We start from the raw sequence: 14674 nt of genomic DNA, 5'->3' as shown, positions 1-14674 counted from the left end.
AAGATGATTCTCGACAGGAGCGAGAGTAACAGGGTAGTTGTTATGGGGGACTTTAACTTTCCAAATATTGACTGGAAATACTATAGTTTGAGTACTATAGATGGGTCAGTTTTTGTGCAGTGTGTGCAGGAGGGTTTTCTGACACAGTATGTAGACAGGCCAACAAGGGGCGAGGCCACATTGGATTTGGTACTGGGTAATGAACCCGGCCAGGTGTTAGATTTAGATGTAGGTGAGCACAATGGGCAGGGATAGGTATATACCGCAAGGCAAGAATTATAGCTGGGGGAAAGGCAATTATGATGCTATTCGGCAAGATTTAGGATGTATAGGATGGGGAAGGAAACTGCAGGGGATGGGTACAATCGAAATGTGAAGCTTTTTCAAGGAACAGCTACTGCGTGTCCTTGATAAGTATGTACCTGTCAGGCAGGGAGGAAGTTGTCGAGCAAGGGAACCGTGGTTTACTAAGGAAGTTCAAGCACTTGTCAAGAGGAAGAAGAAGGCTTATGTTAGGATGAGACATGAAGGCTCAGTTAGGGCACTTGAGAGTTACAAGTTAGCCAGGAAGGACCTAAAGGGAGAGTTAAGACGAGCGAGGAGAGGACACGAAAAGTCATTGGCGGATAGGATCAAGGAAAACCCTAAGGCTTTCTATAGGTATATCAGGAACAAAAGAATGACTAGAGTAAGATTAGGGCCAATCAAGGATAGCAGTGGAAAGTTGTGTGTGGAATCAGAGGAGATAGGGGAAGCGTTAAATGGATATTTTTCGTCAGTGTTTACACTGGAGAAAGACAATGTTGTCGAGGAGAATACTCAGGTTCAGTCGACCAGGCGAGATGGAATTGAGGTTCAAAAGGAGGAGGTGTTAGCAATTTTGGAAAATGTCAAAATAGATAAGTCCCCTGGGCCAGATGGGATTTATCCTAGGATTCTCTGGGAAGCCAGGGAGGAGATTGCAGAGCCTTTGTCCTTGATCTTTATGTCGTCTTTGTCAACAGGAATAGTGCCGGAAGACTGGAGGATAGCAAATGTTGCCCCCTTGTTTAAGAAGGGGAGTAGAGACAACCCTGGTAATTATAGACCTGTGAGCCTTACTTCGGTTGTGGGTAAAATGTTGGAAAAGGTTATAAGAGATAGGGTTTATAATCATCTTGAAAAGAACAAGTTGATTAGCGATAGTCAACACGGTTTTGTGAAGGGTAGGTCATGCCTCACAAACCTTATTGAGTTTTTTGAGAAGGTGACCAAACAGGTGGATCAGGGTAAAGCGGTTGATGTGGTGTATATGGATTTCAGTAAGGCGTTTGATAAGGTTCCCCACGGTAGGCTATTGCAGAAAATAAGGAAGTATGGGATTGAAGGTGATTTAGCGGCTTGGATCAGTAATTGGCTAGCTGAAAGAAGACAGAGGGAGGTGGTTGATGGCAAATGTTCATCCTGGAGTTCAGTTACTAGTGGTGTACCGCAAGGATCTGTTTTGGGGCCACTGCTGTTTGTCATTTTTATAAATGACCTGGAAGAGGGTGTAGAAGGATGGGTTAGTAAATTTGCAGATGACACAAAGGTTGGTGGAGTTGTGGATAGTGCTGAAGGATGTTATAGGATACAGAGGGACATAGAGAAGCTGCAGAGCATGGCTGAGACGTGGAAGATGGAGTTTAATGCGGAAAAGTGTGAGGTGGTTCACTTTGGAAGGAGTAACAGGAATGCAGAGTACTGGGCTAATGGCAAGATTCTTGGTAGTGTAGATGAACAGAGAGATTTCGGCATCCAGGTACATAAATCCCTGAAAGTTGCCACCCAGGTTAATAGGGCTGTTAAGAAGGCATATGGTGTGCTAGCCTTTATCAGTAGGGGGATTGAGTTTCGGAGCCACAAGGTCATGCTGCAGCTGTACATAACTCTGGTGCGGCCGCTCCTGGAGTACTGCGTGCAGTTCTGGTCACCACATTATAGGAAGGATGTGGAAGCTTTGGAAAGGGTTCAGAGGAGATTTACTAGGATGTTGCCTGGTATGGAGGGAAGGTCTTACGAGGAAAGGCTCAGGGACTTGAGGTTGTTTTCGTTAGAGAGGAGAAGGCTGAGAGGTGACTTAATAGAGACATATAAGATAGTCAGAGGGTTAGATAGGGTGGACAGTGAGAGTCTTTTTCCTCGGATAGTGATGACCAACACGAGGGGACATAGCTTTAAATTGAGGGGTGATAGATATAGGACAGATGTCAGAGGCAGTTTCTTTACTCAGAGAGTAGTAGGGGTGTGGAACGCCCTGCCTGCAACAGTAGTCGACTCGCCAACTTTAAGGGCATTTAAGTGGTCACTGGATAGACATATGGATGAAAATGGAATAGTGTAGGTCAGATAGGCTTCAGATGGTTTCACGGGTCGGCGCAACATCGAGGGCCGAAGGGCCCGTACTGCGCTGTAACGTTCTATGTTCTAATGTTCTATGTTCTATGACTCCTTTGAGGTCTGACTTCTCCACTTTCTTCCTAAATCCCTATATTTTACCTTCAGGGTTCATCCCTTTTTTTTACCTATGTTATTTGTACCAATGTTTACCCTCCCCCTTCAGAATGGCGTCTCGCCACCTTGAGAGATTCTTGACTCTAGCTTCATCTGCAGAAAGTGCACCCAACGAGAGTTCCTCACAGACCGCATGGTTCGGTTGGAGCAGCGATTGGATGCATTTAGGAGCATGCAGGTGGTGGAAAGAGTCATAGATAGCAGTCATATAAATGTGGTCACACCCAAGGTGCAGGCAGAGAAATGGGTGACCACCAGAAGGGGCAGGTGGTCAGTGCAGGAATCCCCTATGGTTGTCCCCCTCTCGAACAGCTATACCCCTTTGGATACTGTCGGGGAGGATAGCCTATCAGGGGAAAACAGCAGCAGCCAGAGCAGTGGCACCACGGCTGGCTCTGATGTTCAGCAGGGAGGGTCAAAGCGCAGAAGAGCAATAGTCATAGGGGACTCTATTGTCAGGGGCACAGATAGGCGCTTCTGTGGATGTGAAAGAGACTCCAGGATGGTATGTTGTCTCCCTGGTGCCAGGGTCCAGGATGTCTCCAAACGGGTAGCGGGAATCCTGAAGGGGGAGGGCAAACAGGCAGAGGTTGTTGTACATATTGGTACTAACGATATAGGCAGGTACGGGCATGAGGTCCTGCAGCAGGAGTTCAGGGAGCTAGGCAGAAAGTTAAAAGACAGGACCTCCAGGGTTGTAATCTTGGGATTACCCCCTGTGCCACGTGCCAGTGAGGCTAGAAATAGGAAGATAGAGCAGCTAAACACGTGGCTAAACAGCTGGTGTAGGAGGGAGGGTTTCCGTTATCTGGACCACTGGGAGCTTCCAGGGCAGGTGTGTCCAGTATAAAAAGGACGGGTTGCATCTAAACTGGAGAGGCATAAATATCCTGGTCGCGAGGTTTGCTAGTGTCACATGGGAGGGTTTAAACTAGTATGGCAAGGGGTGGGTACTGGAGCAAAAGTTCAGAAGGTGAAAGCATTGAGGGAGAACTAGGGAATAGGGCCAGTATGGCTCTAAGGAAGAGCAGACAGGGAAATGTTTCTGAAAACAGCAGGTCAGGTGGCCTGAAGTGCATATGTTTCAATGCAAGATGTATTCCTGCTAAGGCAGATGAACTGAGAGCTTGGATTAGTACTTGGAATTATGATGTTGTTGCCATTACAGAGACCTGGTTGAAGGATGGACATGATTGGCAGTTAAACGTTCCAGGATTTAGATGTTTCAGGCGGGATAGAGGGGGATGTAAGGGGCGGTGGAGTTGCGCTACTGGTGAGGGAGAATATCCCAGCTATACAACAGGAGGACATCTCAGAGGGCAGCGAGGCTATATGGGTAGAGATCAGGAATAAGAAGGGTGCAGTCACATCATTGGGGGTTTACTACAGGCCTCCCAACAGCCAGCGGGAGATAGAGGAGCAGATAGGTAGACAGATTTTGGAAACAAGTAAAAACAACAGGGTTGTTGTAATGGGAGACCTCAACTTCCACAATATTGACTGGGACTCACTTAGTGCTAGAGGCCTGGACGGGGCAGGGTTTGTAAGGAGCATCCAGAAGGGCTTCTTGGATTGGATTGGATTAATTTATTGTCATGTGTACCGGAGGTACAATGAAAAGTATTTTTCTGCAACAGCTCAACAGATCATTAAGTACATGGGAAGAAAAGGGAATAAAAGAAAATACATAATAGGGCAACACAAGATATACAGTGTAACTATATAAGCACTGGATCGGATGAAGCATACAGGGTGTAGTGTTAATGAGGTCAGTCCATAAGAGGGTCATTTAGGAGTCTGGTGACAGTGGGGAAGAAGGTGTTTTTGAGTCTGTCCGATGGAAGAAGTTGGAAGAGTGAGTAATCCGGGTGGGACGGATCTTTGATTATGCTGCCGGCTTTCTTAAAACAGTATGTAGACAGTCCAACTAGGGAAGGGGCTGTACTGGACCTAGTATTAGGAAAAGAGCCCAGCCAGGTGGTAGAAGTTTCACTAGGGGAGCATTTCGGAAACAGTGACCACAATTCAGTAAGTTTTAACGTGCTGGTGGACAAGGATAAGAGTGGTCCTCGGGTGAATGTGCTAAATTGGGGGAAGGCTAATTATAACAATATTAGGCGGGAACTGAAGAACCTAGATTGGGGGAATGATGTTTGAGGGTAAATCAACATCTGTGGGAGGCTTTCAAATGTCAGTTGAAAGGAATTCAGGACCGGCATGTTCCTGTGCGAAAGGAGGATAAATACTTCAGAAAATTTTCAGGAACCTTGGATAACGAGAGATTATTGTAGGCCTCGTCAAAAAGAAAAACGAGGCATTTGTCAGGGCTAGAAGGCTGGGAACAGACAAAGCCTGTGTGGAATATAAGGAAAGTAGGAAGGAACTTAAGCAAGGAGTCAGGAGGGCTAGAAGAGGTCACGAAAAGTCATTGGCAAATAGGGTTAAGGAAAATCCCAAGACTTTTTGCACGTGCATAAAAAGCAAGAGGGTAGCCAGGGAAAGGGTTGGCCCACTGAAGGATAGGCAAGGGAATCTATGTGTGGAGCCAGAGGAAATGGGTGAGGTACTAAATGAATACTTGGCATCAGTATTCACCAAAGAGAAGGAATTGGTGGATGTTGAGTCTGGAGAAGGGTGTGTAGATAGCCTGGGTCACATTGAGATCCAAAAAGACAAGGTGTTGGGCGTCTTGAAATATATAAAGGTAGATAAGTCCCCAGGGCCGGATGGGATCTCCCCCAGAATACTGAAGGGGGCGAGAGAGAAAATTGCTGAGGCCTTAACAGAAATATTTGGATCCTCACTGTCTTCAGGTGATGTCCCAGAGGACTGGAGAATAGCCAATGTTGTTCCTTTGTTTAAGAAGGGTAGCAAGGATAACCCAGGGAACTACTGGCCGGTGAGCCTTACATCAGTGGTAGAGAAATTACTGGAGCGAATTCTTCGAGACAGGATCTACTCCTATTTGGAAGCAAATGGACGTATTAGTGAGAGGCAGCATGGTTTTGTGAAGGGGAGGTCGTGTCTCACTAACTTGATAGAATTTTTTGAAGAGGTCACAAAGGTGATTGATGCAGGTAGGGCAGTGGATGTTGTCTATACGGACTTCAGTAAGGCCTTTGACAAGGTCCCTCATGGTAGACTGGTACAAAAGGTGAAGTCACACGGGATCAGGGGTGAGCTGGCAAGGTGGATACAGAACTGGCTAGGTCATAGAAGGCAGAGAGTAGCAATGGAAGGGTGCTTTTCTAATTGGAGGGCTGTGACAAGTGGTGTTCCACAGGGATCAGTGCTGGGACCGTTGCTGTTCGTAGTATATATAAATGATTTGGAGGGAAATGTAACTGGTCTGATTAGTAAGTTTGCAAACGACACAAAGGTAGGTGGAATTGCGGATAGAGATGAGGACTGTCAGAGGATACAGCAGGATTTAGATCGTTTGGAGACTTGGGCGGAGAGATGGCAGATGGAGTTTAATCCGGACAAATGTGAGGTAATGCATTTTGGAAGGTCTAATGCAGGTAGGGAATATACAGTGAATGGTAGAACCCTCAAGAGTATTGAAAGTCAGAGAGATCTAGGTGTACAGGTCCACAAATCACTGAAAGGGGCAACACAAGTCGAGAAGGTAGTCAGGAAGGCATACGGCATGCTTGCCTTCATTGGTCGGGGCATTGAGTATAAGAATTGGCAAGTCATGTTGCAGCTATCTAGAACCTTAGTTAGGCCACACTTGGAGTATAGTGTTAAATTCTGGTCGCCAGACTACCAGAAGGATGTGGAGGCTTTAGAGAGGGTGCAGAAGAGATTTACCAGGATGTTGCCTGGTATGGAAGGCATTAGCTATGAGGAGCGGTTGAATAAACTCGGTTTGTTCTCACCGGAACCACGGAGGTTGAGGGCCGACCTGATAGAGGTCTACAAAATTATGAGGGGCATAGACAGAGTGGATCGTCAGAGGCTTTTCCCCAGGGTAGAGGGGTCAATTACTAGGGGGCATAGGTTTAAGGTGCGAGGGGCAAGGTTTAGAGGAGATGTACGAGGCACGTTTTTTACACAGAGGGTAGTGGGTGCCTGGAACTCGCTGCCGGAGGAGGTGGTGGAAGCAGGGACGATAGTGACATTTAAGGGGCACCTTGACAAATACATGAATAGGATGGGAATAGAGGGATACGGACCCAGGAAGTGTAGACGATTTTAGTTCAGTCGGGCAGCATGATCGGCACCGGCTTGGAGGGCCGAAGGGCCTGTTCCTGTGCTGTACTTTTCTTTGTTCTTTGAGCACCAACGTACAATCCTGGAGTCTCGTTGCAGCCACAGAAAAGCCTATCTATTCCTCTTACAATTGAATCCACTGTAACTATTGCACTCCCACAAATTTTACTCATCGCCTGTGCAGCAGAGCCAACCATTGTGTAATGGATTTGGCTGTTGCTGCTTTCAATTCGGCCCATCAAGCCTGCACTGACCCTTCGAAAGGCCCAATCCCCCACCCTATTCCTGCAACCCATCCTAAAAGGTAATTTAGTAATGCCAGTGCACCTAACCTGCACATCTTCGAGGAAACCCATGCAAACACGTGGGAAAAAATACAAACTCCACCCACAGTCACCCAAGCTCGGGTCCCTGGCACTGTCAGGCAGCAGTGTTAACCATTGTGTCACTCTTGTTTAATATTTTTAAATTCTTGTTGTTAAAACTAATTAGCGGAACTGTGACTCTGTTCATACATATTTTCTAAAAATAAAAATAAACCCAAGGTTCCTTTCTGGAATCCTTATGTCTAGTAACACCAACAGGGGTCGTAACACAGGTCAGTTTCCAAATGTCCAAACAATGCAGTGTCTTTCCAAATTTTAAAAGAAAATATGGGGCGGGATGTCCCGGCGGGACGTAGTGGCATGAACCACTTCGGCGTCGGCCCTCCCCAAAGGTACGGAATCCTCCACACCTTCAGCGGCTAGGCCGGCACCAGAGTGGTTAGCGCCCCACCGGCTGTTGTGGAAGGCCGACGCGTAGGAAAAGATTGCCCCCACGGCACAGGCCTATCCGCGGATCGGTGGGCCTCAATCGCGGGACAGGCCACTGTGGGGTCCCCCTGGGGCCAGATCTCCCCCGCGCCCCCACAGGACCCCAGAGCCCACCCGCGCTGCCGGTGCCGGAGAATTCGGTGGCCGGCGGGGGCGGGATTCAGGCCGCCCTCCCCCCCGGCAATTCTTCGACCCAGCGAGGTGTTGGAGATTCGCACCCATGGTTCCAATAATTTTCATGCCATAAAGGGAATTGGGGAAACAATCTAAACTCTTTGGGCGCGATTGAACAGCCTTATTGCGCTCGACTCACTGATGCGACAAGGCTGTGAGTTTTGCAATACTTGGAATGCCTCGTGCGATCTAACGAGATTTTGCAAGATCTTGCAATCTGGATCTCGCCCAAATGCTCCCGAGGCCCGGAAACGAATGCCCACACCTGGGAGACCTCACCATGTAACATCGTTCACACAGACCAGGTGTAATGGCACCTGAGGGGGTTCCCCCAGACCATCGGAGTCCCCCCGGTGATTGGCCTCTGGGCAGAGTTGTAGCCTTGTACTCCCTCTGCCCCCTGGGCACCTTGGTACTGCCAGCCACCTTGACATGGCCAGCCTGGCACCTTGGCGCTGCAAATTAGGTATCCTGGCGGTGCTCCCTTGGTACTGCCAGGGAGTCCAGGTGGCACTGCCAGTTTGGACGTGGCATGCCAGGATGCCATGCTTGTACTGCCAGGATGCCAGCTGGCATTGCCAAAGTGCCCGGTTGCCTGTGCCAGGGATAGGGCCCAGGGTGCCCTGCCCTTATGACGTGGGGTGGGGGGAGGCTCGAGGACACCCTAAAAGGTAACAGGCGAGGTGTGGATGCCCCAGTGGGGAATCTGAGGTAGGTTGCGAGATCAGGGTGGCATTTAAAACGGGCTGCTCTCGTCAGTTCAGAAAGCGAGGTAAGTGCGGCCTCAACGTGGTGTTCCTGCCGAGGCCAAAAAAGAGTTCCGTTTGATAGCGAGGTCGTTCCCAGAACTGCAGGCACTGAGAAACACGCCGCTAAATCGTGCCCTTGAATTTTAATTCTAAAGAAAAATATAAGACAGCTTTACTTCTAAAGAAAACATTTTATCTGTCTAATGCATTGTTATAAGCACAATTTAAACATATTTTTTTTAATTTTCAGGGCACAGCAATCTTTTGGTATAATCTTTTTAAAAGTGGAGAAGGTGATTATAGAACACGGCACGCAGCCTGTCCAGTATTAGTAGGAAGTAAATGGGGTAAGCTCTTACACCATATCCTGCCATTGATAGCCACATGCATATTTATTTATTGTGATTTGTGTGTGAAGTGAATGAAGAGGGCTGTAGGTATTTACATCCTGGATTCTGTCAGGATGTGGCACATCTTTTTGTGGAAAAGATCTATTTTTCGCAGTTCTTTTTTGGGTAAGTTTTATTGATGGTTATATTCAGATGAGACTGGCCTGTGTTCAGGAATGCATTGAGTTTTTATTCCCAACTTTGGCATGCAAGTGTCAATGTCAAACATTCCCAAGTCAAATAAAGAAAAGCCCAAACGCAGAATAAAGTTCCCCACGCATAATATCAACAATTTGCCTTAGCTTAAGAAAATATTTCTGACTCCATCAACATATTTTTAACTTTCATTCCTCATGCCAGTTATCCTCTCTGAATAAAACTGACACCCTTTTGCTGGCTTATGGGCACTTTCCAATTTGGAGCACCATATCCACCAGAACTGTCCAACTTTGTCTTCAGTTGAACTTGCAGCTGACTTTTTTTTATTCGATCATGGAAGATGGAGCATCACTGGCTGGGCCAGCAATTATTGCCCATCCCTAATTGCCCTTGAGAAGGTGGTCGTGAGCTGCCATCTTGAAATGCCACACACCATGTGGTTTGGCATCCACAGTGCCATTATGCTCTTGATTTTCACCCTATTCTGACAGGTGAATATCTCATGTCCTCCATACAAAGACTGAAGGAAAAGTTCATTCTCTGGACATGAGCATTTATTGTCCATCCCTAGGTGGATGAAACTGAGAGCTTTGCTGGGCCATTTCCAGGTCAGTTAAGAGTTCTAAATAGACAAGACTAAATAAATGCCCTGAAGGACATTGCAATAATCCAACAGCTTCATGATAACTTTTAGTACGAGCTTTTAATTTCAGAATTATTTATTTATTTTTTAAGCTGAATTTACCACAGTGAGATCTGGGAAGCTGTATTCTCCATTTGGGATGTTCTCCCACCGGAACTGAATCGCTTCTGGTTTGCGCTGGCGCTCAGAGCAGTACCTGGAAGCAATTCCAGACATATTTATGCATGCCGGGGAGTGCCTGGGATTCCATTCTGAATCCCGCTATCAGGCTGACATTTTCAGCGGGTGGCCCGATAGCGAGGTCCGGTGGCAGCCCCCCCTCCTCCGCCACAATGCAAATCCTGCCCCCCCCCCTCTCCCCCCCCACCCTCCAATGACAAGCGGGAGCAACTTCCCCACCTTCACCATGGGAATTGCTGGGTCACCCCCCCTCCCCCCACAGCATGCATATATGAGAGTGATCTGATGCACCCCCCACAAACACCACACCCACTGTCACATCCATATCAGAGACCCCCTCCATGTGAAAGAGTCATGATTAATGTATTTTTATTTCCTGGAAGGGAAAGGTTGTCAGATTATAAAACAGATTATAAATAACAATTCTTACACTAGATGACTCTGATGTGTTGCAGATCTTTAATCTCACGTTAACCGTTGCTTTGTTTCATTCACAGTTTCCAACAAATGGATACATGAAAGAGGACAAGAGTTCAAGAGACCGTGTGGATTAACAGAAGTGGATTGATTTTGTGAACCATGCTGTTTATACCTTTCCCTATCTTTATCAGGACAAGCAAGCAGACAACACTTGATTTTTCCCCTTCACGCGTCAATCACCTCATGCATTCCACTTTGATTAGATCATTGCTATTATTTTCATTCCATTCAACCTTCCCCCCCACCCCCCCCCCCCCCCCCCCCCCCAACCCCCCGGCCCCCACATGCACTTCTCCTACACCTCCCAAAAACTAGGCTAACTGTGGTATTCAATTTTTTAAATCCCTTCTTTGTAGTATTTTCTGTTGATTGGTCACACCCAACACAAAGCTAATTCCAATTAAGCGGCAATGAGTAACGTACATGAGCAAAACCCTCATGCAATACCGTCTGGCAGAAAACAACGACCCTTTCAGTCTAGAGAAAGAAATGGATGAAAATATCAGAGCATTCATTCATCCTTTAGTCCCACCATCTTATGAATTGGATCAGAGAAAAATGTGCACTTTGGACCCATCTTTCCCCACATGGATACAGCTCCATGCTTCTCCAATTCTTCACATCTCAGTAACGCCATTCCTGGGCAAGCCCAGCCTTTCCCAGTGCTTAAAACCTTGTTGAAAGACTTCAGTTAAGGAGCACATTGATGTGCAAACTGTTTCTCCTTTCTGACTTTACTAGTTACATGAGGAGGTTTCCTGTTACCATTTGGACTTGAGGAGCTCTTCAGCAGACTTCCATTCCAATTTCAGCATCAACAATGTTTTTGCATTCTAATCATCTCTTTGCTATATTGCAGGTGTTCTGTTCTCCCTTAAGTACCAAAAATTTACCCAAATCGTTTCCATGTTGCAATAAGAGTAACTTGTGAACATAAATGGCAGGATTCTGCAGCTCTTCCCACTGGTGCAATCATCCGTTCCTTATGAACACAACCCCCGCCTCCCAACAGCAGGTCAGGAGGGGTGGCCAAGGACGAATTGCCTCCGCCACCCGAAAACCAGTTGCAAGAGGGCTGGAAAATCCTGGCCAAAGTGTCCAACCAATTCAGGATATTATTCATGACAATCTTCATTGTTTCCCCGAGTGACTCCATTGCACCGAAAATTAGACTTGGTTCAGAAGTTTATATGTAGGAGCTGAAGAAGACCCATTGTCACTTTCTCAAGGCAACTAGGAGGAATATGCAGTACATTCAGCTTTGCCAGTGTTTTTCACATCAAGAGAATAAACAAAAAAAGTAGAGTAACAGGCTCTGCTGTAAATATTAACCTGAATTATTTGGTGGAAAAATGTCAGTGGCTCCAACTTGATCAATATCTTTGAGCAAGTTCGTGCTGGGGAAAGGATACAACTCCCACCAATAGATTGCCTGGCTGTCCCACCCCAAGCATGGGGGTGACCCGACCCACCCCCCCAAGAACCCCTGTAATTAGGGCACCTGCCGGGACCCCTGTAATAGGGGGAGCCCCACCCCCCCAGGGACTCACTGCCAAGAGGAATCCACTCCACAGTCTGCATCTGCCCCCCCACACACAGATTGCCCATCCAGAAAAGGGATCACTGTCTGGAGGCCAGAGAGCAGTCCAAACAGGGGCTGTGAGAAACATTACAGGCGTAATACTTATCTTGCAACACCATGGGCGGGATTCTCTGGCGCCGGTATTCGGGCGGGGGCGGGGATCACGCCGCGCCGGCCAGTGGCCGTTGGCAGCGCGCCCCCCCCCCCCCCTCCCCCGCGGCAATTCTCCAGGACTTGATGGGCCGAGCGGCCACCCATTTTCGGCCAGTCCCGCCAGCGTGAAAGGGATATGGTCCATCCCGGCGGGACGTGGCCTGTCGGCCATCTAGCGCGGTCCTCAGTGGGGTGCGGGGGTATCCAGCCCCGGGGGGGAGCCCCCCACTGTGGCCTGGCCCGCGATCAGGGCCCACCGATCTGTGGGTGGGCCTGTGCCGTGGTGACACTCTTTCCCTCCGTGCCGGCCTCTGTAAGGCTCCACAATGGCCGGCGCAGAGAAGAAATACCCTGTGCATGCGCAGGAAACACACCGACGGTTCTGCGCATGCGCCAGAACACGCTGGCAGTCCTGTACATGAGCCAACTCGTGCCGGCCAGCAACGGCCCTTCGGCACCAACCTCTCCAGCGCTGACCTAGCCCCCGGAAGTGCGGAGGATTCCAGAACTTCCAGGCGGCCCGACGGCGGAGTGGTTCACGCCGCTATTGGCGCCAGTACATGCTGCCCCATCCAATTGTGGGAGAATCCCGCCCCATGTGTCCATTCCTCAAAGGAGAGCAGCTGTGCCCACATCTGGTTCCCACAGATCCACTGTCTGCAATCCATGCATGGCTTTCCAATAATGGTTTGTGATTGACAGCTCATGAAAACCATCTGCAGCTTTGATCCATTCACATCCCTTCACGCTTCAGTGGCCTAAGTGGTAAAACCCCAATGTTTGTAAACATTGCCCACTCCAAAGAGATGAAAGTGCACGACAATCATTCAAGCGGTGATCTCACTGCACTGCCAGACAACCCGCCATGTTTTTCCCCCATACCCTCCTGATACTGAGGAAAAACATGACAAAATGGAAGACGACATTGGGTTGGATTTTGCCAGTTCTTTGGGCCCAGGCTTTGGGAGGCAGGAAAGTTGACAAGACAGCACAGGAAGGTCATCACCGTTCTGCTGGTGTGGCAGGTCACTCACCCAAAAGCCAGTTGTGCCATTTAAGTGGCAAACTTGGGGCCTCTGGTGTTTCTTGACCAGCTGTGGGGAATGGGGGACGCTGACTTCTACACTATGGGGAGACCTGTCCATTTAAACCTAAGAGCTTCACAGAAGGTTCCTGTGGTAGGGGACACCTTTTATTTGGACACTCTTTCGCCCACGAACACTTCCAGCACAGGTGCCCTGACCCACCAGTCAGAATGGCTGCCCCCCTGGTAAAAGTACCAGCTGGTCACAGCAACGCCCAACCTTCTTGCCTGCTCTTCCTCACTGGCCCTGCTACTTTCAGAACCATTTACCAAACTTTGAGGATGCACAGCCATCAATAAATACATCCTCATCCTTCAGGTGCTGCCCCAGCAGTGGCCAAGTATTAGAGTCATTCACCCTCCTTCATTCCCTGGCGACGATATAAAATACAGCTCATTGATAAATTTATAAAATGAATGGGCCTTTAGCAAATAAATTTCAGGACAGATAAATGTGAGCTGTTATATTTCAGTGGGAAGAATAAGGAGGTATCAGGCATTTTGAAAAAGAGTCCAAATGAGGCAAAGGAACAAAGAGATCTAGGAGTACAAATACACAAATTACTAAATGCAGCAACATGGGTTAATAAGACCATTATAAACAACAGACAAATGCCAGTGTTTATTTCTGTCGGGATAGCATTGAGAAGCAGAGAATCAAATAGGTCCTGATGACAGATTTGACAAAATCTCTTCGTTTTCATTTCTCGGCTTCCTGGCCCCTGCAACCAAAGAGTGATTAGAGTGATAAACTCACTGCCACCAGGAATTATTGAGTTCAATAGCATAGATACATTTAAGGGGAAGCTGGTTAAGCACATGTGGTAGAAAACAAGAGAGAACTACACTGAAGGGTAACATGGACAGGGGTAGGTGACGGCTTTTGTAAAGACTAAATGTTGCATAAACCAGTTGGCAGACTAGCCCGTTTCTATTTTTTCATGGGATGTGAGCGACACTGGCAAAGCCGGCATTTATCCCTTGACAAGCTAGTGATAAGAATCCTCAATTCTGTGCTGGAAATTCCATGTTGTTCATTCTCAGCTGGGAAGGGATAGTTAAAATGGACACAATAACTTTGTTTAACGAAAGGAAAAAAAAATGCTGGAAACAAAATGGATTCTGCTTTTGTAGATTCTTAAGGAGAAGCATTCTAATGATTTCTTCAGTTAACAATGGCTTCGCTGAGGCACAGTTTAAGGCTTTAAATCCTCAGATTCTTTAATAGCACAGATATCTCCCTGCACTCTTGTAATGAAGATTAATTTCTTGGAGGAAAAAATTCTTCATCACCACATGACATTGACGTTATGAATTGCCTTTAGTGCCTCCCATGTAACTGAACCAATAGATATAAGGTGGTCCATAATTTATATCCTTCAAAAGCTGCATAATTACTCTTTACCCCTTTACAAGCTTGAAACCAAACTCAACTATTTTATGTCTGTTGTGGCAATTGAACAGATTGATTTGTAAACCCAAAGAAGCACAAAATTGCCGTTGTAATTATTTCAATGCT

At 47.4% G+C, this 14674-nt stretch overlaps 1 protein-coding gene across 5 annotated transcripts in view; it reads left to right on the top strand.

Annotated features, from left to right (window-relative positions):
* Window positions 1-10578, top strand: part of LOC119965404 (prolyl 4-hydroxylase subunit alpha-2-like) — a 153664-nt gene extending 143086 nt beyond the window's left edge. For all 5 annotated transcript variants that reach the window (XM_038796149.1, XM_038796153.1, XM_038796148.1 and 2 more), the window contains 2 exons: window positions 8736-8832; window positions 10354-10578. In XM_038796149.1, the coding sequence (XP_038652077.1) occupies window positions 8736-8832; window positions 10354-10424 (168 nt within the window). In that variant the 3' untranslated portion in view covers window positions 10425-10578. The remainder of the gene's footprint in view (window positions 1-8735; window positions 8833-10353) is intronic.
* Window positions 10579-14674: the final 4096 nt, after the last annotated feature.

The sequence above is a fragment of the Scyliorhinus canicula genome, chromosome 4, assembly GCF_902713615.1.
Source record: "Scyliorhinus canicula chromosome 4, sScyCan1.1, whole genome shotgun sequence".
Lineage (NCBI taxonomy): Eukaryota > Metazoa > Chordata > Chondrichthyes > Carcharhiniformes > Scyliorhinidae > Scyliorhinus > Scyliorhinus canicula.
This window is presented reverse-complemented; position numbering and strand designations above follow the sequence as displayed.